At 41.5% G+C, this 26,317-nt stretch overlaps 1 protein-coding gene across 1 annotated transcript; it reads left to right on the top strand.

The window, feature by feature from the left end:
* The first annotated feature begins 380 nt into the window (after window positions 1-380).
* Window positions 381-15,143, top strand: TAF5 (TATA-box binding protein associated factor 5). The gene is made up of 11 exons (XM_066238439.1): window positions 381-1,540; window positions 3,478-3,715; window positions 7,833-8,148; window positions 8,900-9,063; window positions 9,160-9,295; window positions 10,301-10,421; window positions 11,394-11,523; window positions 13,232-13,396; window positions 14,098-14,275; window positions 14,418-14,595; window positions 14,926-15,143. Exons 1-11 carry the CDS (start codon window positions 982-984, stop codon window positions 15,141-15,143), a joined length of 2,403 nt encoding a protein of 800 aa, XP_066094536.1. The 5' UTR covers window positions 381-981.
* The last annotated feature ends 11,174 nt before the right edge of the window (window positions 15,144-26,317 follow it).

Below are 26,317 nucleotides of genomic sequence, written 5' to 3' on the forward strand. Positions count from 1 at the left end.
CCAGATGATCCCCCAACCTTAGGGTTTTGAACTTGGGACTTCAGTGTTTCATGTTGAGGGTCTACCCACTATGCCACCATCATTCAGGCTACAATTGGTTTTTTAAAAAAGTTTTGATTGATTTTAGAGGAAGGAAGAATAAAGAGAGAGAGAGAGAGAGAGAGAGAGATCAATTTGTTGTTCCACTTGGTTATGTACTCATTGGCTGATTCTTCTATGTGCCCTGACTAGGAATCAAACCCACAACCTTGGCTCATCTGGACTATGCTCTAATTAAAGGAACTACCCGGCCAGGGCCAGAAATTTTACAATTTGTAATAATGAATAACTTAGCACCAATACACAATGTACACACTTCAAAATCACAAAATACAGGCTTTTAAAAAACTTTTTATTGACATGGACGTGCTGTAAAGTTCACAGAGCTTAGGCATGAAGCTTGATTAATTTCCACTGAAGTAAAAACTGCACACACACACAAAAAAAGTAACGACCACTCAGATCAAAATATAAAACATTACCAGTATCTCAGAAGCCTCCTCTAGCAAATGGTATATGCTTTTGAGTTAAAGACTTGGCTTCAAACCTTCACACTTTCACTTCCATCTTGCCTGACAAGTTATTTAACCTCTTTGGGTCTCAGCTAAGTCATCTGTAAAGTGAGGATAACAGTACCTTATAAAATTGTTGAGTTTAAGGTCAAATAATGTAAACCGTCTATCACTGTGCCTGAACATAGCTAGTTTGCAATAAATGGTAATTAATTCAGGCAAATGCAACAGGCGGCCGCCAACTCCAACTTCCTGTCTTTCAGTCATTCACTTTTGAAAGTTACTCTGGCTTGCATTCCTTTTCTCCTTCTTTCTTGCTCCTCCTCATGCCGTAAATTGCCTCCCAAAGATGTCGTAAAATGCTTTTGCCCGCCCTCCATGTGGCGAAAACTCAATCACACTTGACGGCACAAGGTGGCTCAGCCGCAAGATGGCGGCGCTGGCGGAGGAGCAGACGGAGGTGGCGGTCAAGTTAGAGGCTGAGGGACCGCCGACGCTGCTACCTCCGCAAGCGGGGGACGGCACTGGCGAGAGCGGCGGCGGCACTACCAACAACGGCCCCAATGGCGGTGGCGGGAACGCTGCGGCGTCGTCGTCGGCCGGCGGGGATGGTGGGACCCCCAAACCTTCGGTGGCTGCCTCTGCCGTTGCCCCGGCGGGGGCGGCCCCGGTGCCCGCCGCTGCTCCGGAGGCCGGCACTCCCCACGATCGACAGACTCTGCTGGCAGTGCTGCAGTTTCTACGGCAGAGCAACCTCCGCGAGGCCGAAGAGGCACTGCGCCGTGAGGCCCGACTACTGGAGGAGGCAGTGGCGGGCTCCGGAGCCCCGGGAGAGGTGGACGGCGCCGGCGCCGAGGCGGCTAGCGCGCTTCTCAGCCAGGTTACAGCCTCGGCTCCCGGCCCTGCGGCCCCGGACCCTCCGAGCACCGGCGCTTCGGGTGCTGCCGCCGTCTCGGGCTCAGCAGCAGGTCCTGCGGCTCCGGGGAAAGGTGAGCCGCCGGGTGCCGGGGAGGCAGCGCCGGCACGGAGGGGAGCGAGCCGGGAATGCAGAGGCAGGCAGGCCTGCACCTCTGCGGGCTTGTTTTGAATTTCCTGGGCCCGCCTCTAGGGCCACATGCCCGCCCCTTTCTCCAGTTCGCCGGCTGCGCAGTCAAACCCTCTTGGCGGAGCTGTCAGTTCCAGCGGGAGGCTGAGGAGAGCTGTTGAGCAGAGGGCTGTACCGGGAAGCAGGCGCGGAGAGCCGGGGACCTTGGGTTTTTGGTCCCGTTCCTCCTTTTTTTGGCTCTTGAGCCTGGGACAAGGCTGCATGAACACTGACAATATGTGTACAGTCCTGTACTATCATACGTTAAGTACCATAAACGCTTTAGGTCTTCTATCCTAGTTCTAACAGCTCCACGGTAAGGTACACGTTACCTCTGTGTTAGAGACGAGTGAACAGACTGAGAAAAGCCGAGGGACTTGTTTCAGACTATATAGCCAGGGAGTGATGTAGCCAGTGTTAAAATACAGGATAACTACCCTGAGTGTTAAATCTTTTGGGAATGCAGATTCCTGGGCATCACTTCAAACTTAGTGACTCGGACTCCGTAGAAGCAGATCTTGGAATCTGCATTTTTGAATAAATGCTTCCCAGGGGTGTGGAGGTATGGCAAAGTTTGAGAACCAGGCTTGTTGGACCTACCTGGTCCAACAGGAGTCCAGATTGTGCCCCTGTTGCTTTACTGCTGTGATGCTGATTAAGTTATTCTTCCTAAGGTTGAGGCCCCCCTCCCCCTATTTAAATAGATTATTGTGAGGATCAGATGTATGTAAAATGACTGCCAATGAAAAGTTTATGTCTAGGTATTTTTTTGTGACCCTGAGGGCCCCTTCTTTTCCCAGCAACTGCTGTCACAGAGTCCATGCAGTAAAATCTTACACAATATGAGTTCTCAAAGGTGATCTGAGCCAATAATGTTTGCTGAATTAAATTATTTAGTGCAGAGCCTCTAGCCAAATTAATCTGTATTTATGAGACCTAATCTTTGCAGCATTGCCAGAAGTGAAGTATAAGTACATAGCATTGTAATTCATAAATGGAAATGTGTAAAAATGTGATTGAGAGGAAGTTTTTCTGAATGCTGAATTTTATGAATGAACTATAAGATGGATGAATCCTGTTGCTGGTGATTTTGTAATAATCTTTCATCCCTTCAGAAACTTGACCTATATTTTAGATCATAACTCAGAAACCAGTAAGGAGGAAAAGAAAAGGCCATCAGAGGAACCAAAAGAATTTATAGAATTTGTGCAGTAAACAGCATAACAGTACTCTAACTGTAAAATTTCCAACAATAAAACTCTGAGTCACTTGACACATGTATCATTATTTGCTATTGCTACATTACAAATAAATACTCATGTTTTCTGCCTTGATGGTGGTTCTGGAAATTGTTTTAAGTATATCTTTTGGAAATATAAATCAGGAATGTCTTTCCTACCCTTAGAATGCTTATAAGAGTGAGAGATGTACATATATGAAGCTAACAGGATGTTATAGGAAAGTTACAAAGTACTTTAGCTTAGAGAACTGGGAATGTTGGGCATAGGTTGGTGGTGGGTGCCCTGTGCAGAACCTTGAGAGAAGATTAATACAATTGTTTTATTGGCACATATTATGTTAATATAATACTAGTCTTTAAAATAATTAATAATAATAATAATAGTCTTTAAAATAAGGTAGCTCCAGGAAAAATATTGAATCTTTTGTTATTGGATGGGTGACTGAAAAAGTAAAAATTCCATTAAAAGATTATGTGATTGTGTTGGGGAAGAGAGTTTGAGAGGAGATATCAATCACCTCTGTACTTTGGCAAAGCAGCCCTAGTCGTTTGGTGCATATTAGGTCATTTTCTTGAAAGCTGTTTTTCGCTTTTTTAAACAGTTGGAAGTGTAGCTGTGGAAGACCAGCCGGATGTCAGTGCCGTGCTGTCAGCTTACAACCAACAAGGAGACCCCACAATGTATGAAGAATACTATAGTGGACTGAAACACTTCATTGAATGTTCCTTGGATTGCCACCGGGCAGAGTTATCCCAACTCTTTTATCCTCTGTTTGTACACATGTACTTGGAACTAGTCTACAATCAACATGAGAGTGAAGCAAAGTCATTCTTTGAGAAGTATGTGAATTTATATATATATTATATATATAGCATATATATGTGTGTGTGTGTGTGTGTATATATATATATATAATGTATATATGCATCTGTGACCACACAAATGTAAGATTGCAACTCAAAGAGTACCCGGTGAAGGAGTGGTGCCCGGTGCCATGAGAGCTTAGAATGGGGGAGTTTGATCTAGCTGGAGAACTCAGGAAGGCTCCTGGAGGGAGTGATGCCTGAGGTAAGATCTGAAGGTTGGCTAGGAGTTACCCAGATGAAGAGAAGAGGGAAAGGCACTGTGAAAGCTAAGCTCTGTGGCTGTAGCAGTCACGGTAGGTACACAGATGGAAGAAGGGCGTGTGGCTGGAGCAGGCATGGGGGTGTAGTGTGGTACAACATGACTCTGGACAATTGGTTAGGGACTGGAATAGGCAGATTTTGGGGACACGTTGAAGGTCTTTGTTTATTCTAAGTAGTAAGGGGTTGTAGGGGGTTGTAGTATACAGGATTAGATTTGTTTGAGATTCAGTGAAAACTCAAACATAGTGGTATAAATAAAATATCCCAAGAGCAACAGGAAGCTGTGTTAGGATTAGATTAGATTAAAGGTGACTGAAAACCCAACAATACAGGCTTAAGTCTGATAAAGGTTTCTTTCTTTCTCTCGTGAAGTTAGGCAGTCCAGGACTGGTATGTGGTCCTTGATTAGCAGGAACCCAGGTGCTCTTGATCTCGTTGCTCTGCCATCTCTGTCACACCGCTTCCACCTGTGACCCAAGATGGCTCTAAGCAATCACACTTTTTCCTTTTTTTTTACAGGAACAGAGAGAGAGAGAGAGGGATAGATAGGAACAGACAGACAGGCACGGAGAGAGATGAGAAGCATCAATCATCAGTTTTTCCTTGTAACACCTTAGTTGTTCATTGATGGCTTTCTCATATGTGCCTTGACTGTGGGCCTTCAGCAGACCGAGTAACCCCTTGCTGGAGCCAGTGACGTTGGGTCTAAGCTGGTGAGCTTTTTGCTCAAGCTGGCCGACCTAGGGGTCTCGAACCTGGGTCCTTCCGCATCCCAGTCCGACACTTTATCCACTGCGCCACCACCTGGTCAGGTACTTTTTCCTTTTTTATGTCATTAGAGGTCACACTTATCTATCTACAAGGGAGGTAGGAAATGTGCTGTTTACTGAGTGTCATTGTGCTCAGTCAATGTGTTCTATTTAGGTGTTCTGTGTGGAGGAAGAAAGAAAAAAATGGATATTTGGAGACAGTGAGGCATCTTTGCTATAGAAGTCATTGAATGCTATTATTAGATTTGCATTTTGAAAGGACCTTCATGCAGTGGGGAAAACACGTGGTAGTGGACAGGGTGACTATAGATGGATCAGTTTTGGAGGTGATTGTAGTGGATTCCAACCAAGGGTGATATTATTTCTCTCCCCTGAAAATGGTGGAGATGTTTTTGGTTGTCCTAATGACTAAGGGGTGGGGTAGGTGACTTAGGGATACCAAATGTTCTAATATGTGCAGATAGTCCCACTTAGCAGAGAATTTGTTCTGCCCCAAGTGCCAATAGCACCCTTGTTGAGAAACCCTGAACTAGGGTGTGGTACTGTTGGTGAAAGGGAGTGGACATATTGGTGAAGCACTTGGTGATGGACTGGAGAAGGAGGTAAGGGTACAGTATTATTGATAACTCCTAGGTTTCTGGCTCCCCCAGCCGGATAGGGGTGCCCTTCACTGAGATAGAAAACCCTGGAAGAGGACCTGGTTTGTCAGGTTGTGGAAGAATCTGGAGTTCAGATTTGAGTTTGCCTTCAACTTGTTAAGTTGATAGGTGGATGATACATATGGCTCGGGAGCTCAGAGGAGATGTAGGGACTGGAGCCGTAAATTGGAACTGTGTGTAATATTGATGGATATGGATGATATTGTCTGGGCAGGGTATGAAATATGTCAGTGAGAGGGCTAGGCCCAGGTCTTGAGAATCTCTGACATTTGGAGAAGAGATAATAAAGGAGAGGCCAAGAAGAAGAAACCAGAAGAGTTGAGTTATAGAAGCCAAAGAAAAGTGCTTAAGAAGGGAGGCAGTGATATGAGAAGCCTGCAGCCTGACTGAAATCTTCTAAAGGTTTTCATGCAGAAAAATAATGGAGATATGCTTAAAAGTTTGAATGAGAGCTCTTTAGTATAAGCAATAGATCTGGAAGCCAGGACTTACTGGATAACTCAGGTAGTGGTAAAGGAGGAATAATAAAACTCGGGGCTCTTGGCTTCTGTACCATCATATTCATTAATTATTCCATGATGCCTAATAGAAAACATGTAGAACAAATGTTCTATAGTTCAGTGTTTGGGCGGGGTGGGGGAAGGTAAGGCTGATGATGACAGAACTTCTACCCTAAGCTAACTTTTCATACTGTATTGTCATTGTCATCAGTAAACCTCTTCCTTTCTCATGGTATAGCCATCTGACATAGGAAACTGGAATATCATAGGGGACTCCCTGTCTCCTTGTCATGACAGTCTCAGCCCTTGCCTGGACCCAAAGCTCAGGTGAGGTTATGGGCAGTGACTGATACAAAAACTAAGAAGCTGAGATTTCTAATTTCATTCAAATCTTAGAAACCCTTAGTTCACTTCTCAACAAGTCATAATAGGGTAAGGTAACACAGGTAATAGTTTAGGAATCTATTGGCTATGTGTCTATCAGAGCTAGGGCCATAATATTTGATGTTTAATCATTGTTTTCTAAATGTTTTTGCATTGTTTGCTGCTCTTAGTGAATGCTAAATATATGTTCTTTATAAAATTAAGATTTGTAAACAAAAGTACATTTAAATTTACTAATTGTTACCAAGGCTGAAAGCTTTATTTAATAGCCTTTGGTAATGGTGAGTAAATGGAAGTGCTTGTTCTTTGGTATCAATATTTGTTTGCTCTTTAGTCATATTTTTAAATACTGATGTTTAACAAATATGCCTGGTATTAAGAATATAGGAAAATTGCCTGACCTGTGGTGGCGCAGTGGATCAAGCATTGACCTGGAACCCTGAGGTCACGGGTTCAAAACCCTGGGCTTGCCTGGTCAAGGCACATATGGGAGTTGATGCTTTCTGCTCCTCCCCCGCCTCCTCTCTCTCTCTCTCTCTCTCTCTCTCTCCTCTAAAATGAATAAATAAATAAAAATAATTAAAAAAAAATATAGGAAATCATTAAAAATGGTGAGTTTTATGAGGAAAGTTATGTATTATTTATTGTTGAAAGGCTAGATGATAGGTACGTTAAATTATATTATTTTCGCCCTGGTCGGTTGGCTCAGCGGTAGAGCGTCGGCCTGGCGTGCGGGGGACCCGGGTTCGATTCTCGGCCAGGGCACATAGGAGAAGTGCCCATTTGCTTCTCCACCCCCACCCCCCTCCTTCCTGTCTGTCTCTCTCTTCCCCTCCCGCAGCAAAGGCTCCATTGGAGCAAAGATGGCCCGGGCGCTGGGGATGGCTCCTTGGCCTCTGCCCCAGGCGCTGGAGTGGCTCTGGTCGCAGCAGAGCGACACCCCGGAGGGGCAGAGCATCGCCCCTGGTGGGCGTGCCGGGTGGATCTCGGTCGAGTGCATGCGGGAGTCTGTCTGACTGTCTCTCCCCGTTTCCAGCTTCAGAAAAATACAAAAAAAAAAAAAAAAAAAAAAAAAAAAAAAAATTATATTATTTTCTATTTTTGTATATGTTTGAAGTTTTCCATAAAAGTTTTTAAAAGTGGGTTTTGAGAGGACATAAAATTTAGTAAAGTGGGATTCTAACATTTTCAAATGTCTACCCATGGTGGCATTCAAAAGAGACTATCTGCCATTGGTGGACATTTTATATCTTTCATTCACTTGTTATTTATTTCAAATTCTCTTAAAAGGTTTATGCTACATTTCATTAGAGAGTTAAATTGGTCATTTTTTGGATAAATTCAAAAACTGAATTGTAATCATTTTGAAATAAGTAAGTCGCTTCTGATCCTACAGCTTAGTCCAGGATTATTCAGACACGTTGAATCTATTCTGGTATGTTTATAAATATATGGGGGAGAGGCAGATCCCTTATTGATTACATTGAAAAATGACTTTTTAAAATCACTGAAACAGGTTCCATGGAGATCAGGAATGTTATTACCAAGATGACCTACGAGTATTATCTAGTCTTACCAAAAAGGAACACATGAAAGGGAATGAGACCATGTTGGATTTTCGAACAAGTAAATTTGTTCTGCGTATTTCCCGTGACTCGTACCAACTCTTGAAGAGGCATCTTCAGGAGAAACAGAACAATCAGATATGGAACATAGTTCAGGAGCACCTCTACATTGACATCTTTGATGGGATGCCGCGTAGTAAGCAGCAGATAGATGCGATGGTGGGAAGTTTGGCAGGAGAGGCTAAACGAGAGGCAAACAAATCAAAGGTATGGGAATAAACCTAAGAACTATATAATGCAGATTATGAAAAATTGTAGCATTTCCATCTACACATTTTTCTTACAGCTAGTTTGGGAATAATAATTTTACATTGTATCCTAAGTCTCCTAAGGATGGTGTAAATACCATTGAGAATTGGGGAATGGTTGCATTTAACAGAACCCTGATTACGGTGCTGAAACAAGTAAGGGCTTTTCTCTCACAAAATGAATGACAGAGGAAGGCCCTCCTGGGCCGGCATGAGGGCTCCACAATGCTGTCAAGGACCCTGGCTCCTAGCTTCTGCTCCACCAGCTTTAGAATGTGGCTGTCTTTGTGCTCACAGCTGGCTGTGGCAGCTTCAGCCATTAACTACATTCCAGAAGGCAGAGGGGGAGGACAGAAGGCATATGTCCCTGCTGAATCTCTTCCTTTCTATCAGAAAAACAGATTTTTTCCCTAAAGCCCTACCTTGTATTTGTGTGTACATCAGTTGGCCAGAATGACGTTATATGGCCATTCCTAACTGTATGAGAGCCCAGGAACAGAAATTACTTAACTGATCATATTGTTGCTCCAATAAAATCAGGGTTCTGTTAGTAAGGAAGAAGGGGAGACTGGCTATTGGGTAGATAAGTACAGTATCTGCTTCAGGGTATAAATCACTATATTGTAATTGTGGTTCATCCTGTCAAGATATGAAAAGGATATATTAATGAACAAAAATTAATTTAAAAATTTGGCTCCTTTGACTTGTAGGTATTTTTTGGTTTATTAAAAGAGCCAGAAATTGAAGTGCCTTTGGATGATGAGGATGAAGAAGGAGAAAATGAAGAAGGAAAACCTAGAAAGAAGAAGCCTAGAAAAGACAGTATTGGATCCAAAAGCAAAAAACAAGATCCCAATGCTCCGCCTCAAAACAGGTGAGGGAAATGCCACAGGAACATGTGTGGAGGTATAAGCTTTACAGGGTTGTAGTTTCTTAATAAAGTAATTTCCAGTCTGGTTTTCTTTCACAGAATCCCTCTTCCTGAGTTGAAAGATTCAGATAAGTTGGATAAGATAATGAATATGAAAGAAACCACCAAACGAGTACGCCTTGGGCCAGACTGTTTACCCTCCATTTGTTTTTATACATTCCTCAATGCATACCAGGTTGGTAAAATAATTGGGCAATTTCTGCCTGGAAAATCATCCAAAAATGGCGATTTACTATTAAGAGAAATGTTCATTAATGGAGTTTTCTTAAACTCTTGTTATAAATATAGATTAAAGCCAGCTGTTAAGAAAGGAGAATTGGACCCTGCTATGAATAGATAGAAGGCAGTGTTTACAAGAACTTGAGCAACTTGTAGATTCCAGAATCCTATGTACATGTGCCCCTGGTTTCACTGATCAGAATTCTGCTAACTTTTTTTATTTTTTATTTTTTATTTTTCTGAAGCTGGAAACAGGGAGGCAGTCAGACTCCCGCATGTGCCCGACCGGGATCCACCCGGCATGCCCACCAGGGGGCGATGCTCTGCCCATCCGGGGCGGCACTCTGTTGTGACCAGAGCCATTCTAGTGCCTGGGGCAAAGGCCAAGGAGTCATCCCCAGTGCCGGGGCCAACTTTGCTCCAATGGAACCTCGGCGGGAGGGGAAAAGAGAGACAGAGAGGAAGGAGAGGGGGAGGGGCGGAGAAGCAGATGGGTGCCTCTCCTGTGTGCCCTGGCCAGGAATCGAACCCGGGACTTCCGCATGCCAGGCCTACGCTCTACCGCTGAGCCAACCGGCCAGGGCCGAATTCTGCTAACTTTTGAGGATGAGGAAACTAGTTCATCTCTAGAACTTGGTTTAAGTATTTTTTATTAAGAATTCCACATGTCTTTATAGATTCTTTATAATAGGCTGCTGAGGATATATTTAGTAAATGTGAAGAAATGCTAACATTTGCTTTATGTCATGCACTCCAGACTTGGGAGGGCAAAAAGGGGTAAATGATGATGTGTTCTCAAAGTAAGGGATTTCAGTGCCATAGAAGAATAAAATCTCAAATGATCTTTTATATGAGAAAGATAGCTATCATTATTTATTCTCTAAGATGTGATCGATTGTGATTTTCTCCCCTAAAACAGTATTTTTTAGTATAAAGCTTGTTTTTTTCTTTTTCTTGGCAGGGCCTTACTGCAGTAGATGTCACTGATGATTCTAGTTTGATTGCTGGAGGTTTTGCAGATTCAACTGTCAGAGTTTGGTCTGTGACTCCCAAAAAACTTCGTAGTGTCAAACAAGCAGCAGGTAACTGAGATGACCTCTCAGGATGTAAACTCCTCCATAGTTTATACCAATCTTGAATCCCATGGAATATGCTTAAGAAATTGTGATCTTAGCTGACTTCCATTTGATTTTACTTTAACTCAAAATGCTAATACTTCCAATAGTGAAAAGTGCATTGGAGGGGCAGTAGGAGACTGGGGTGCTAGATTGGTTTAATTTCTCTGGGCTTCAGTTTTTTCTGAAGAGGGAAGGGGATTAGGCTAGAAAACTGCTTAATGCTAAAACTCTTTTAACATTTTATGGTTGATTCCTTGTGAATTAAGAAGAAAAAACCTTTAATGTAAATAGTGGGAGAATACTTTGTTTTAGCCATAAAAATGGCTAAAAAATAGTAAGATCAGGATTTCATTTTAAAGAAGTTTCTTGCTTGCTGTATCTATTTATTTAGAAAATTTTCCCATTGATTTGAAAGAGGAAGGGAGGAGTGGGAGAGAGAGAGACAGAGAGAAGCATCAACTCGCTTTTCCATTTAGTTGTTCCATTTAGTTGTTTACTCATTGATTGCTTCTTGTACTTGCCATATGTGCCCTGACTGGGGATTGAATCCACGACCTTGAGACAGTACTTTATCCACTGAGTCACCCAGCCAGGGCTGCTTGCTGTATTTTTAAACAAGATAATACATTTTCAGTAATTTTGTATTTCCATATTTGTTATTTTTGTGGAACATTGTGACACAGTGGATAACTTGAATTTTAGTCCTAGTTCTAGTGCTTGAATAGCTGTGTGCATTCTGGCAAATTAGGTCCTTAACCTCAGTTTCCTCTGCTATACATTTAGATGGTATCACCTAATTTAGAGGCATTAGCACAGTGGGTGGTATGTTGTTGGAATTGTTCAAATGTTAGTTCTTCTGAACCATGATGTGATTGTGTTAAAATGTTTTGATAAATGTACTTTTAAAATTAAATCAGTATTTCTGGACCATTTTAGATCTTAGCCTCATAGATAAAGAATCAGATGATGTTTTAGAAAGAATCATGGATGAGAAAACAGCGAGTGAGTTGAAGATTTTGTATGGTCACAGTGGGCCTGTCTATGGAGCCAGCTTCAGTCCAGATAGGTAAAGTACAAATAATAAAAATTAAGTACTGCTGTATTATATTGAGATTATTTATAAAAGTTAACTACTGGAAACATTAAGCAAATGTTGGGAAATTTTCTGTTAAAAAAATCTCATGGTTGCCTGTCAATCGTTTTCTTTTAGAATCTTGCCATTTGCTAATTTATCTTGGTGTACAAGATAGCAGTTAATGTATACCCAATTTATTTTTTTTTTTTATTTTTTTATTTTTTTCATTTTTCTGAAGCTGGAAACAGGGAGAGACAGTCAGACAGACTCCCGCATGCGCCCGACCGGGATCCACCTGGTACGCCCACCAGGGGCGACGCTCTGCCCACCAGGGGGCGATGCTCTGCCCATCCTGGGCGTCGCCATATTGCCACCAGAGCCACTCTAGCGCCTGGGGCAGAGGCCAAGGAGCCATCCCCAGCGCCCGGGCCATCTTTGCTCCAATGGAGCCTCGGCTGCGGGAGGGGAAGAGAGAGACAGAGAGGAAAGTGTGGCGGAGGGGTGGAGAAGCAAATGGGCGCTTCTCCTGTGTGCCCTGGCCGGGAATCGAACCCGGGTCCTCCGCATGTATACCCAATTTAGACTCAAGATGCATAGCTATTGGGTTAGCTCGTTTTAAAAATTAGTTTTAGTTTTGTATAAGCCTTGATTTGAATTGCTTCTTTGGGTTTGTGGCTACTGCTGTCTTATCATCTCCAAATTTGTGACAAATTCTTGATAGTAAAGGCTTATTAGCTATTGAAGATTTATCTTTGTCCAGTCACAAGAACCAAGAGGACACTGAAAAAGGACTTTGAAACCCATAAACAGCTATTTGCCTATTTTTCATAATCTGTAATATTCTATAGAAATGGGGGGAAGGGTATTTTGTATTCATCATACCATCAGTATCTTAGATATAAGCTTTTAATACATCAAGATTTTCATCTTTATGAGCCTTTGAGAGTGAGGTTTTTGTTAGTTTGATAGGGTTTAGCCATATATACATTTTTACCTGAGGAAAACTTTAACAAAAAAATTTTTTGACTGATTTGAGAGAGGAAAGGGGAAAGAGAAACATTGATTTGTTCCATTTATTTATGTATTCATTGGTTGATTCTTCTATGTGCTCTGACCGAGGATCGACCTACATGAACCTTGGTGTGTTGGGATGCTAACTGACCCAACTCAGCTAGCTACCCAGACAGGGTACTTGAGAAAAACTTTTGATTTCATGAAAACCATAATAATTTGAATAGTTGAGCTTTTGTGTTTATCCCTGAAAAAGGTAGAGTATTATTCATGTGTCGATAATGTTGTTTGCTTTTGATTTTGTGTGTCAAAAAGACATTTCCTTTTAAATTCTTACATCATGCTTACAAGATAGGAAAATGGCATCTTCTTTTTTAAAGAAAAATTGAGTTTTAAGTGATATATTGTTTCATAGAAGCCGTTAAAAATATTTCACTGTACTTTATCCCTTTGTATTACTTTAAAAAAAACTGATTTTTCCCTCTAATAGATTCTTTAGAAAAAAATTAATTGAACCTCATTCTGTAGGTGTTCAGTACATGTAGAATGTCACGGCTAATGTGAATTCCATGTATAAATTAAGAGAGATGTAGCAGGTCAACTAAATTTAATATACTTAAATGTATAGAAACTTGACAGGTAACTAAGTTATTCTGGGAATCAAATATATTCTTTTCTCTTCTTTCAGGAACTACTTGCTTTCCTCTTCAGAGGATGGAACTGTTAGATTGTGGAGTCTTCAAACATTTACTTGCTTGGTGGGATATAAAGGACACAACTATCCAGTTTGGGACACACAGTTTTCTCCATATGGATATTATTTTGTGTCAGGGGGCCACGACCGAGTAGCTCGGTAAGTATATTGTGGTCTTATAATGAGGCCTATTCAAGAAACAGGATGGTTTCTTGTTGGGAATTACAAACTCCAGCCAAACTCTTTTTCACTTCTATTATTCAGGACCAACTTTTTGAGAATATCAGCATTTATAGCTCCTTATTTGAAAACGAATTTGGGAAGAGTGTTAACTGTCAGTAATTATGTCTATATCAAGAGTCCTGAGTCATTTTTCTTTCTCAAGTTAGATTAACATACCTTCCCTGCCTCCCATCACTGTTTAACATTTTATTTTTTAAAATATATTTTCTTTCAGTTTTCTCCTTTTCAAAAATTAGCTGTTTGACCTTTTCTTTCACTACCACTGTAGTACCTTTGTTTTCCTCTCATCTTAAAAATTCAGGATGAGGTAGCTTAGGTTAGAAAATATCCGGTGGCCTAAACTTTTCTGTGGGTTAGACTAGGGTTTGGGTGGGATAGGGGAGAGGGGTGGTAGGGAGAGAACTCAAGAATTATAAAATTAAAAAAATACTGTACCAGGTAAGCTTCATATTTTAAAGAATGTTAGTCTCTGTCATTCCTTTTTCTTGCCCTTGGGTAACTAGTGAGGAGGACCCACTTAGAGCTACCATTTCACATGGATATTTATTTTGGATAAAATTTTGGCACTTCATAGTTAACTGTTATCATCTTTTGCTCTTAATACATTTTTTAAAAAGGCTTTGGGCTACAGACCACTATCAGCCTTTAAGGATATTTGCTGGCCATCTTGCTGATGTGAATTGTACCAGATTCCATCCCAATTCTAATTACGTCGCTACGGGCTCTGCAGACAGAACTGTGCGGCTCTGGGATGTCCTGAATGGCAACTGTGTAAGGATCTTCACTGGACACAAGGTATTTTTAAACCTTTATTTCCCAGCACACAAGGTTGCTTTTGAGATAAAAATACTGAAAAATGAACCAGTAACATACACATTTTAAAGATACTGTTCATACCACTACACTTAAAAATTCTTTCCATGGACTTCTTTTCTAGGGACCAATTCATTCCTTGACATTTTCTCCCAATGGGAGATTCCTGGCTACAGGAGCAACAGATGGCAGAGTACTCCTTTGGGATATTGGACATGGTTTGATGGTTGGAGAATTAAAAGGCCACACCGATACAGTCTGCTCACTTAGGTTTAGTAGAGATGGTGAAATTTTGGCATCAGGTAAATGACTAGAAGTGGCTTTGTGGTAAATGGTAAAATGGTATGTTAAAAGGAAACAATGAGTAATGACAATTGCAAAATTAAGTCCTGCTGTTTTAGGCTTTGCTTCTCCTTAGTGATGATTCCAGAGTATCATCATCCTATGTGTATATTGACCTCTCATGTTAAACTACTGCTTGAAATGGTCCTTTGGAAGGAATAGAATTGTTGTTAATCAGCTTTCGAGTTTTCACCAGAAATACATAGTAAACATACAAAGCGTACTTGGTAAAATGTCAGAAGCTAAATATGGTGGATGCTACTAAATGGTTTCTTTTGATTTTCCCTTAGGTTCAATGGATAATACAGTCCGGATATGGGATGCCGTTAAAGCATTTGAAGATTTAGAGACTGATGACTTTACTACAGCCACTGGGCATATAAACTTACCTGAGAATTCACAGGAGTTATTGTTGGGAACATATATGACCAAATCAACACCAGTTGCACATCTCCATTTTACTAGAAGAAACTTGGTTCTAGCCGCAGGAGCTTATAGTCCGCAATAAACCATTGGTATTAAAGACCTTTGGAAGCTACTGTTTGAAAAAGGGAGACTAAAAGCAAATACCTCAGTGACTAATATTTAAGCTACAAAGAATGTTTTGTCTATATGGATCTGGAAGTATGCTGCTGGAAAATCTGAACAGGACAGTTCCACGTTTCTATAGCAACCACATTTAACTAATTTCCGTTAGTTGAATAAGAGGTATTATGTTCATGGAGGGGACATTCATGGTGCTTTGGAATGTGTGGAAACTTTGCATTTTCTGTTCAAATGCTATTTTAATTTATTATGTTTAGAAAAAAAAATTGATTTCAGTAATTCATCCTGCTTCAAGATTCAAATTGAGTAATATAATACCATCTTAAATTTTAGCTGAAGAATTCAATGAGCATGTTATGTTTCTGCTATAAAAATGTAGTTACTGTATGGCACTCAAGTACTGTGTTAAATGACCCACTAACATTTCTGCTTGGCCCATGACTAGTGGAATATATGTAACTGGGTACAGTGAACTACAATTCCTTTCTAAGATTTAGATGAAATACAACCATCCACTGACATCTGAATTTATAACTTAGAATTTGAGTGCATCCAAATACTCTATAAACCAGGTGAAGATATTTAGCTTCCATGTTCTACTTTGGCTAAAATACACAACCTTGTACACTTGAAGTCAGACAGACATTTCAGTTGCTTACCTCCAATACTGAGCCTTGCTTTGGGAAACTAGTATTCAGACCAAGTCACTGCCAGTTTTTTGCCTTTGTTGCATTTTGTACAGTTTTTATATTTTTGATATCTTGTAAATAAAGACAACCAGCTTTTCCAGGTTCATAATTTATTGTACAAATTGAGTATCACATGATGAGTTGACATTAGCTTCTCCAGGCATGGGAAATTAACAGATGAAGTACAGTTAGAATCCTATAAACGAAGCAAAAATAGTTCAGACACAAATGTGTTCAACTCTACTTTTAATACAGCAAATTACCAATATATGACTTATCCACAACCCCCCTGAAATTGAATGCAAATTCATCAAATTCCCAAAGGAGTCAGTAAACCCCATAAATTAAGGTGTATCTCACCTTAATACAATTTAACCTAACACCATTTTTTAAAATAAATTTTTATTAATGGTAATGGGATGACATTAATAAATCAGGGTACATATATTCAAAGAAAACATGTCTAGGTTATTTTGTCATTAAATTATGTTGCATACCCCTCGCCCAAAGTCAGATTGTCCTCCGCCACCCTCTATCTAGTTCTCTGTGCCCCTCCCCCTCCCCCTAATTCTCTCCCTCCCTCCCTCCTGCATCCTCCCTCCCCCCACTCCTGGTAACCACCACACTCTTCTCCATGTCTCTTAGTCTCGTTTTTATGTTCCACCAATGTATGGAATCATGTAGTTCTTGTTTTTTTCTGATTTACTTATTTCACTCTGTATAATGTTATCAAGATCCCACCATTTTGCTGTGAATGATCTGATGTCATCATTTCTTATGGCTGAGTAGTATTCCATAGTGTATATGTGCCACATCTTCTTTATCCAGTCTTCTATTGAAGGGCTTTTTGGTTGTTTCCATGTCTTGGCCACTGTGAACAGTGCTGCAATGAACATGGGGCTACATGTGTCTTTACGTATCAATGTTTTTGAGGTTTTGGGGTATATATATACCCAGTAGAGGGATTGCTGGGTCATAAGGTAGTTCTATTTGCAGTTTTTTGAGGAACCACCATACTTTCCTCCATAATGGTTGTACTACTTTACAGTCCCACCAACAGTGGATGAGAGTTCCCTTTTCTCTGCAGCCTCTCCAACATTTGCTATTACCCGTCTTGTTGATAATAGCTAATCTAACAGGGGTGAGGTGGTATCTCATTGTAGTTTTGATTTGCATTTCTCTAATAACTAATGAAGCTGAGCATCTTTTCATATATCTGTTGGCCATTTGTATCTCTTCCTGGGAGAAGTGTCTGTTCATGTCCTCTTCCCATTTTTTTATTGGTTTGTTTGTTGTTGAGTTTTATGAGTTCTTTGTAAATTTTGGATATTAGGCCCTTATCTGAGCTGTTGTTTGAAAATATCATTTCCCATTTAGTTGGCTGTCTGTTTATTTTGATATCAGTTTCTCTTGCTGAGCAAAAACTTTTTATTCTGATGTAGTCCCATTCATTGATCTTTGCCTTCACTTCTCTTGCCATTGGAGTCAAGTTCATAAAATGTTCTTTAAAACCCAGGTCCATGATTTTAGTACCTATGTCTTCTTCTATGTACTTTATTGTTTCAGGTCTTATATTTAGGTCTTTGATCCATTTTGAATTAATTTTAGTACACGGGGACAGGCTGTAGTCGAGTTTCATTCTTTTGCATGTGGCTTTCCAGTTTTCCCAACACCATTTGTTGAAGAGGCTTTCTTTTCTCCATTGTGTGTTGTTGGCCCCTTTATCAAAGATTATTTGACCATATATATGTGGTTTTATTTCTGGGCTTTCTATTCTGTTCCATTGGTCTGAGTGTCTATTTTTCTGCCAATACCATGCTGTTTTGATTATCGTGGCCCTATAATATAGTTTAAAGTCAGGTATTGTAATGCCCCCAGCTTCATTCTTTTTCCTTAGGATTGTTTTGGCTATTCGGGGTTTTTTATAGTTCCATATAAATCTGATGATTTTTTGTTTCATTTCTTTAAAAAATCTCATAGGAATTTTGATGGGAATTGCATTAAATTTATATATTGCTTTGGGTAATATGGCCATTTTAATTATATTTATTCTTCCTATCCAAGAACAAGGAATATTTTTCCATCTCATTGTGTCTTTTTCTATTTCTCTTAATAATGCCTTGTAGTTTTCGTTATATAGGTCCTTTACATTCTTTGTTATGTTTATTCCTAAGTATTTTATTTTTTTTGTTGCAATCGTGAAGGGGATTATTTTTTTGAGTTCGTTTTCTAATATTTCATTGTTGGCATATAGAAAGGCTATGGACTTTTGTATGTTAATTTTGTATCCTGCGACCTTACTGTATTGGTTTATTGTTTCTAATAATTTTTTTGTGGAGTCCTTCGGGTTTTCGATGTATAGGATCATATCATCAGCAAAAAGTGATACCTTTACTTCTTCTTTTCCGATATGGATGCCTTTTATTTCTTTGTCTTGTCTGATTGCTCTGGCCAGAACTTCTAGCACCACCTAACACCATTTTTAACCAGAGAGCTGCCAACAATTCAGTATGATCCTAAATGTATGCAACTGGAAAAGGCAAGTATATAAAGTAACATTTTAAACAGTAGAAAACAGATATGTTATCTAGGATCTACCTATTAATATCTGAGACACTATTTCTCCATTTGTATAAAGGGGCTACAACTAAATTCCCAAAGTTAGGAGGCACCTAATATAGGAAATTGAGCTAAGTACTAGCTTTGCCAGGAATGAGCCATGGACCACTGCATTCTGGGATATGTAGTCCCCTAAGGATTGGAACAGCTGTTAAGAACAGAGGGAAAATTTTCTGTCTGTGGAGAGCTACATTAGATAAAGATCTAGATTTAGGGTTCTCTACATATCATTTACTGCAAATAAGTATTTATTCAAGCATAGGCAAATCGGGGTTAGGGGCACTATGGGAATTTAATGAAAAAACAGTACTACTGTACTTACATAAAAACTTGAAACCAATCACATCAAAATTCTAACTGAACTACAGAGCAACAGTCATCAGAATCGCCTGAAACTTAGCTGAATGGAAGTCCTACAACTAGGGAATTAAGCAGTTCTTAAAGGGCCTGCACAGGGACTTACTCTGACTCCCTCAGAACTCCAGTGCTTGGACAGCAGCTGGAAAGGCACCAGAGATGTATGGGAAGGAAATGAAGTGTCAGGCATCAAAGTGAGCTGGGGGTTGGGGGGAGCTTTCTGCTAGACAAAGTTTCTTTTCTGAGCCCTCCCCCAACAAAACCAGCATCAGAGTTTACAGCAACCTAGCCCACACTGTTTGCCCTGGCCTGGTGATTCCCTGAGAACCCACCCACCCAACTTGCCGGCCCATCCAAGCGATTTTCAGTTGGTTTTCCATACAACATAGCCTGTCATGGCTCATGCTTCAGACTTTCCTAAAATCATAGACAAGCAGCATTTGCCTTCAGCATGCTCTGTACTTCTAATTAGTCCTAGGCCTGGCACTATCAGCAGTCAATCTTGGTTCTTAGCTTGGCTTTGCCTGGGCACCTCCAAGCACCCAGCACAAGAGGCAACCATCTGTAAATCACATTATAGATCATACAGGGTGGTCCCAGGCAGAACACAAGCAGTGGTGGACCTTGGCCAGTACTTCTTGGGAGGCCCTAGCACACCCAGTGGACAGCTTCAGACCACGTCAAAGTACCAACCAATCTTCACAAGTGATGCACTCAAGGGACAGACTCAGTGGGCGCCTGAACTCCACTGGGTCCCTGTACAACTGATCCTCCACAGTAGTTGGTTGTCATCGCAGGCCTTTGTAGCCGATTGACCTGGGGGCAATTCCCTCCCATGGACATGCCAAGAACAATCAAGGCTCAACTACAAGAGGAGGGTGTACACAGCCCATATGGGAGGTGCACCTGGAGTACCTAGCTTGGGTAATCAGGGAGCCTGTGACACTGGACCCTACAAAACACCTACTACACAAAGACTCTACCAAGGCCAATCTAAGATATAGCAGCTAAACCTAATTTACAGAAACAAACATAGGGAGATTGCCAAAATAAGATGATTAAAAAACAACAAACAAAAATCCATTCCAAATGAAAGATCAGAACTCCAGAAAAAGAAAACAAAATGGAGATAAGCAATCTACTAGATTCAGAGTTCAAAACACTGGTTATAAGTATGCTCAATAAACTTGGTGAGAATGTCAACAGCATAAAAAAAGGCCATGGAAATCATAGAAAAGAACCAATCAGAAAAATTGAAATAAATAATTTAAAGGGAATCAACCATAGAGATGAAGTGGAGAATCAAGTTAGTGATTTGGAATATAAGGAAGTAACTAACCCCTCACCCCATGAAGATAGTGTAAGGAGCCTCTGGGACAACTCTATACCTACATTTACATCATGGGGTTGCTGGAAGTAGGAGAGAGAGAGACCAAGAAACTGAAAACCTATTTGAAAATATAACGACAGAAAACTTCCCTCACCTGGTAAAGGAAATAGACATACAAGTCCAGGAAGCACAGAGAATCCCAAACAAGATGAATCCAAAGAGGCCCGCACCAAGACACACATTAAACGCAAAAGGGTCAAGACAAGGACAGAATCTTAAAAGTAGCAAAAGCAGCCTGATCAGGAGGTGGCGCAGTGGATAGAGCGTCAAACTGGGATGAATCTGGTTTGAAACCCCAAGGTCACCGGCTTGAGCACAGGATCACAGACATGACCCCATGGTCCTTGGCTTAAGCAAGGGGTCACTGCTCACTGGAGCCCCTGGGGCCAAGGCACATATGAGAAGCAATCAATGAACAACTAAAGTGCTGTAACTACGAGTTGATGCTTATCTTTTTCTCTCTCTCTTGCAAAAAATAAGTAAATAAATAAGGGTAAAATATGAATACAAATTGGCTGTTACAGAACAGTCATGGGGATTTAGAGTAGAACAGGGCATATAGTCAATAATATTCTAGTAACTATGTATGGTGTCAGATGGGTACAAGATTTATTGGAATGATCAATTAGTAAATTATATAATGTCTAACCACTGGAGTGTATACCTGAAACTAATAAAGTATTGTATGTCAACTGTAACTGAAAAATAAAAAATGATTAAAAAAAACCCCTTGAAACTAGCACAACAGCAAAAAATGAGATACAGCTGCAACTGATTTTAAAAAGGTTGAATAAAGAGATTATATGAGAGAAATAAGGTCTTCATAAAAAGTCCCAATTGTCTCTGTCTCTCCCCATTTCCAGCTTCAGAAAAATACAAAAAAAGTCCCAATTGTTAAATGAGGAAAAAGCACATGAAAGAACGTTAAGAAAAATACAAATGGTAAACAAATGCAAAAAAGTGTACAATTTCATTAAAAAGACATTAGTTTTACTTATCAAATTAACAAAAACCAAACTGGTATTATTCAAGAGCGACAACCTCCTGGGTAAGAATTCAACCTAAGGAACAATCACAGATATAAACTTCATGTCATGCTGAAAAGCATTAGTTGTAATTTTATTTATATTAAAATCTAATAGACCTATTTACTCTGTAAAATAAATTAAATATACACAAGCACTCATGCATTCAAATTATAGAAAATGAGCCCTGGCCGGTTGGCTCAGTGGTAGAGCATCGGCCTGGCGTGTGGGGGACCCGGGTTCGATTCCGGCCAGGGCACATAGGAGAAGCGCCCATTTGCTTCTCCACCCCCGCCCCCCCCCTCCTTCCTCTCTGTCTCTCTTCCCCTCCCGCAGCCAAGGCTCCATTGGAGCAAAGATGGCCCGGGTGCTGGGGATGGCTCCTTGGCCTCTGCCCCAGGCGCTAGAGTGGCTCTGGTCGCGGCAGAGCATCGCCCCCTGGTGGGCAGAGCGTCGCCCCTAGTGGGCGTGCCGGGTGGATCCCGGTCGGGCGCATGCGGGAGTCTGTCTGACTGTCTCTCCCCGTTTCCAGCTTCAGAAAAAAAAAAAAAATACAAATTATAGAAAATGTTCTGTTATAAGACAAAACACAGTCATGAATCATAGCCAACAGAAACCAAATGAAATAAAAAAGAGCTTAACCAAAATGGTAATTAAAGTTGTCAGGGTAATGGGATATGGGTAATTTTTTTCTCTTTATAGTCAGAAAAAAAACCGCAACATCAAAAAAACTAAGTTATAAACTTTTTTTTTTTTATATTTTTCTGAAGTTGGAAACAGGGAGGCAGTCAGACAGACTCCAGCATGCGCCCGATGGAGATCCACCCGGCACGCCCACCAGGGGGCGATGCTCTGCCCATCTAGGGCGTCGAACTGTGAACCAGAGCCATTCTAGCGCCTGAGGCAGAGGCCACAGAGCCATCCTCAGCGCCCAGGCCAACTTTACTCCAATGGAGCCTCGGCTGAGGGAGGGGAAGAGAGAGACAGAGAGGAAGGAGAGGGAGAGGGGTGGAGAAACAGATGGGTGCTTCTCCAGTGTTCCCTGGCCAGGAATCGAACCTGGGACTCCTGCTCGCCAGGCCGATGCTCTACCACTGAGCCAACCGGCCAGGGCCAGTTATAAACTTTTAAATGTCAACTCCTTACTTTTTTATGTCGCTTTCACAGCTGGGGTTTTTTTTTTTTTTTTTTTTCCCTAAAGCTGTAAACGGGGAGGCAGTCAGACAGACTCCCACATGTGCTGGACCGGGATCCACCCGGCATGCCCACCAGGGGGCGATGCTCTGCCCATCTGGGGTGTCACGCTGTTGCAACCAGAGCCACGATAGACCTGGGGCAGAGGCCATGGAGCCATCCCCAGCCCCCGGGCCATGTTTTGCTCCAATGGAGCCTCAGCTGTGGGAGGGGAAGAGAGAGAGAGAGGAAGGAGAGGGGGAGGGGTGGAGAAGCAGATGGGTACTTCTCCTGTGTGCCCTGGCTGGGAATCGAACCCGGGACTTTTGCACGCCAGGCCGACGCTCTACCACTGAGCAACCGGCCAGGGCCACAGCTGGGTTTTTTTTGTGTTTTTTTTTTCATTTTTCCGAAGCTGGAAACGGGGAGGCTGTCAGACAGACTCCCGCATGTGTCCGACCGGGATCCACCCAGCATGCCCACCAGGAGGCGATGCTTTGCCCCTCTGGGGCGTCACTCTGTTGTGTCCAGAGCCATTCTAGCGCCTGAAGCAGAGGCCACAGAACCATCCCCAGCGCCTGGGCCATCTTTGCTCCAATGGAGCCTCACTGCGGCAGGGGAAGAGAGAGACAGAGAGGAAGGAAAGGGGGAGGGGTGGAGAAGCAAATGGGCGCCTCTCCTGTGTGCCCTGGCCGGGAATCGAACCAGGGACTCCTACAAGCCAGGCCGACGCTCTTCCGCTGAGCCAACCGGCCAGGGCCTCGAAGGGTTTTTTTAGACCTTAACTTGAAGTATAAAACCAGCAAAGCAAAGCCTCCATATGTGGCCAGTACACACTGAAAAAGAAAGGGAAATGTCAAGAGTTGCTCTCACACTTTTATTTTTCTAAAATACAACGGCTTAAAGGTATCATTAATACTTACATTCATTCTACCTGTGAAAGTGTAAGAGTTGAAATATTTTTTGATACCAGTGAATTGGAATTGAGCATCAGCTCCTGGACCTGCCATGGCTTCAATCTTTTAAGAAAAGAAAGAAGGGCCCTGGCCGGTTGCAACAGTGGTAGAGCGTCGGCCTGGCGTGCGGGGGACCCGGGTTCGATTCCCGGCCAGGGCACATAGGAGAAGCGCCCATTTGCTTCTCCACCCCCCCCCCCCCCTTCTTCTCTGTCTCTCTCTTCTCCTCCTGCAGCCAAGGCTCCATTGGAGCAAAGATGGCCCGGGCGCTGGGGATGACTCCTTGGCCTCTGCCTCAGGCGCTAGAGTGGCTCTGGTTGGAACAGAGCATCGCCCCCTGGTGGGCGTGCCGGGTGGATCCCGGTTGGGCGCATGCGGGAGTCTGTCTGTCTCTCCCCGTTTCCAGCTTTAGAAAAATACAAACAAAAAAAGAAAAGAAAAGAAAAGAAAGAAGGTAACAATAAATTGGTTTGTGTACAATTTAAGACTTTTTTTTTTAGAGTTTAAAAACCTGTCAAGTCTTGTAAGTCTTGCCCAACACAGCAACAGCAAATATGGTGAAAAAAGCCTTGCTGATAAGGGAACTTTGGGAAGGACTTTACCTTAGTTGCTTTTACACAACACTCCAGAATTTATGTCAAATCATTCCGCATAGGAAGAGAACACAGTAGTCCACCCTCTGACCCAATATTGCTTGATATTTTCATTCCTGATTCTATATTATGGTCTAATGTATATGACATTAATCAGTTTTAAGATTAGTTGAAAGGCAGAATTTGAAACATTTCAGTTTTGCAGAGGGGTAACTACCAATTAAAGAACTCAACTTGCAACCCCGCCTTTTACAAGTTTTTAAAATAAGACCTCCATGGAAGGCAGAAAAGGGATCATTTAGAAAATGGAGTTGACATTTGCTTCTCCACCCCCCGCCCCCCCCTCCTTCCTCTCTCTCTCTTCCCCTCCCGCAGCCAAGGCTCCATTGGAGCAAAGATGGCCGGGGCACTGGGGATGGCTCTTTAGCCTCTGCCCCAGGCGCTAGAGTGGCTCTGGTCGCGGCAGGGCGACACCCCGGAGGGGCAGAGCATCGCCCCCTGGTGGGCGTGCCGGGTGGATCCTGGTCGGGTGCATGTGGGAGTCTGTCTGACTGTCTCTCCCCGTTTCTAGCTTCAGAAAAATACAAAAAATAAATAAATAAAATAAAAAAAAATTAAAAAAAAGAAAAGAAAATGGAGTTGATACATAGTAGCTGTTGGTGGTGGGGAAGCTGGAATTCTTATTCCTTATGCCAAAATAGATAAATGTAAAAAAATAGATAAAAGATTTAAATGTAAATTGTGAAAACCAAAAATTCTGTTAGGAAACGGGCAAATATTGTAATCATCTTAGAGAAGGGAAAATAAAAGAACCAAAAGGCAAAACATAAAAAGATAATCAACCTCATGATCAAAGAAATGTAAAAAATGAGACCAATATCTAGCAGACTAGCAAAGAGAAAATTATGATAAGCAGTAGTAGTCAAGTTGTGGAATTAAGTACTCCCTCTGTTGCCTACAGTGTAAACTGATACACTTCCTAAAGTGCAATTTTGCAGTATCTATCAAATTATAAAATTAGTACACCCTTTTATGTAACTGGATCATTTGTCCTCCAGAAATGTACCCTTATAGATAGATATACTGCAAAGTGAAAACATGTTACATGTTTCAAGGATGGTGACTGTAGTACTGTTTACTAAAGTGAACTGGCAGAAGTAAAAGTCCACCTACAAGAGACTGATGATGGTTCTCATTAGGAGGAAATGTGTGCAGATCTTTATTTATGTATAGACATGAAAAGATGTCCCTATATAATGTTAAATTTTTTTTTAAATTTTATTTATTCATTTTAGAGAGGAGAGAGAGAGACAGAGAGAGAGAGAGAAGGGGGGAGGAGCTGGAAGCATCAACTCCCATATGTGCCTTGGCCAGGCAAGCCCAGGGTTTCAAACTGGCAACCTCAGCATTTCCAGGTCAATGCTTTATCAACTGCGCCACCACAGGTCAGGCTATGTAATGTTAAATTTTAAAAAAAATCCTACTTCTGGACACTGTATTACAGACATTATCAACGGCTCTCAAAGTCCAGTCCTAAGGCCAAACTGGAAAACTTCTTAGAAATGCAAGTTGTCGGGCTCTATACCTTAAGCCTATTGAAGCAAAAATTCTGGGGCCCAGTAATCCATTTTAATAAGTCCTCTAGGTGTTTCTGATATATGTTAAAGTTTGAAAATCACTGCAGTAACAGAAAACAGTGGAAGAATGCACCATATTTCCCCATGTATAATAAGATGCACCTTAAATTTGGGGCCTGAAACAACAAAAACAATATATTACATAAAGTTATAGAACTCAAGTTTTATTCATCTACAATGAGAGAAAAAACAAGGGTGAAAAGTGGGAAATGCAAGTAAAAAAAAAAATTTACAACCACTGTTTAAGACGCATCCAGTTTTTAGACCTCAAATATTTTGGGAAAAGGTGCATCTTATACATACGGTATAAAGCTAACTTTCCAGAGGAGTTATATCTATGGTAGCTATATATTTTACAATGACATGTAATTCTCTTATAATAAAAACTGCAAAGCGTATTCAAGGGTCACCAGAACAATGCTTGAAAAGTTGTATGACCACCTATCTACTACGACCGACACCACGCTGAGTGGATTGGCAACACAGACGAGCCAGTCGAGGTCCGGTCGGGACTGGTAGGCAGTGGCAGAACTGGCTCTTGATGTAATGGAAGAGGGAGAGATCTGTGAGGAAGTCGTTGCTTCCGAAACTAGCACTCTTCTATTTACTATTCAAAGGTTTTCAGGGGCATTCACGTGCACAGATTGGCAATCAAAATTTTGGACAGTCTGACCTGTGGTGGAGCAGTGGATAAAGC

The sequence above is a fragment of the Saccopteryx bilineata genome, chromosome 7 (genome assembly GCF_036850765.1).
Source record: "Saccopteryx bilineata isolate mSacBil1 chromosome 7, mSacBil1_pri_phased_curated, whole genome shotgun sequence".
In the NCBI taxonomy this organism is placed as follows: domain Eukaryota; kingdom Metazoa; phylum Chordata; class Mammalia; order Chiroptera; family Emballonuridae; genus Saccopteryx; species Saccopteryx bilineata.

Excerpts from the sequence above, each read along its gene's own strand:
- TAF5 (XM_066238439.1), top strand. The coding sequence starts at position 982 with ATGGCGGCGCTGGCGGAGGAGCAGACGGAGGTGGCGGTCAAGTTAGAG. Across the intron at positions 3,716-7,832 it reads GCAAAGTCATTCTTTGAGAA|GTTCCATGGAGATCAGGAAT; the intron begins GTATGTGAATTT and ends TCACTGAAACAG. Across the intron at positions 10,422-11,393 it reads TAGTGTCAAACAAGCAGCAG|ATCTTAGCCTCATAGATAAA; the intron begins GTAACTGAGATG and ends GGACCATTTTAG.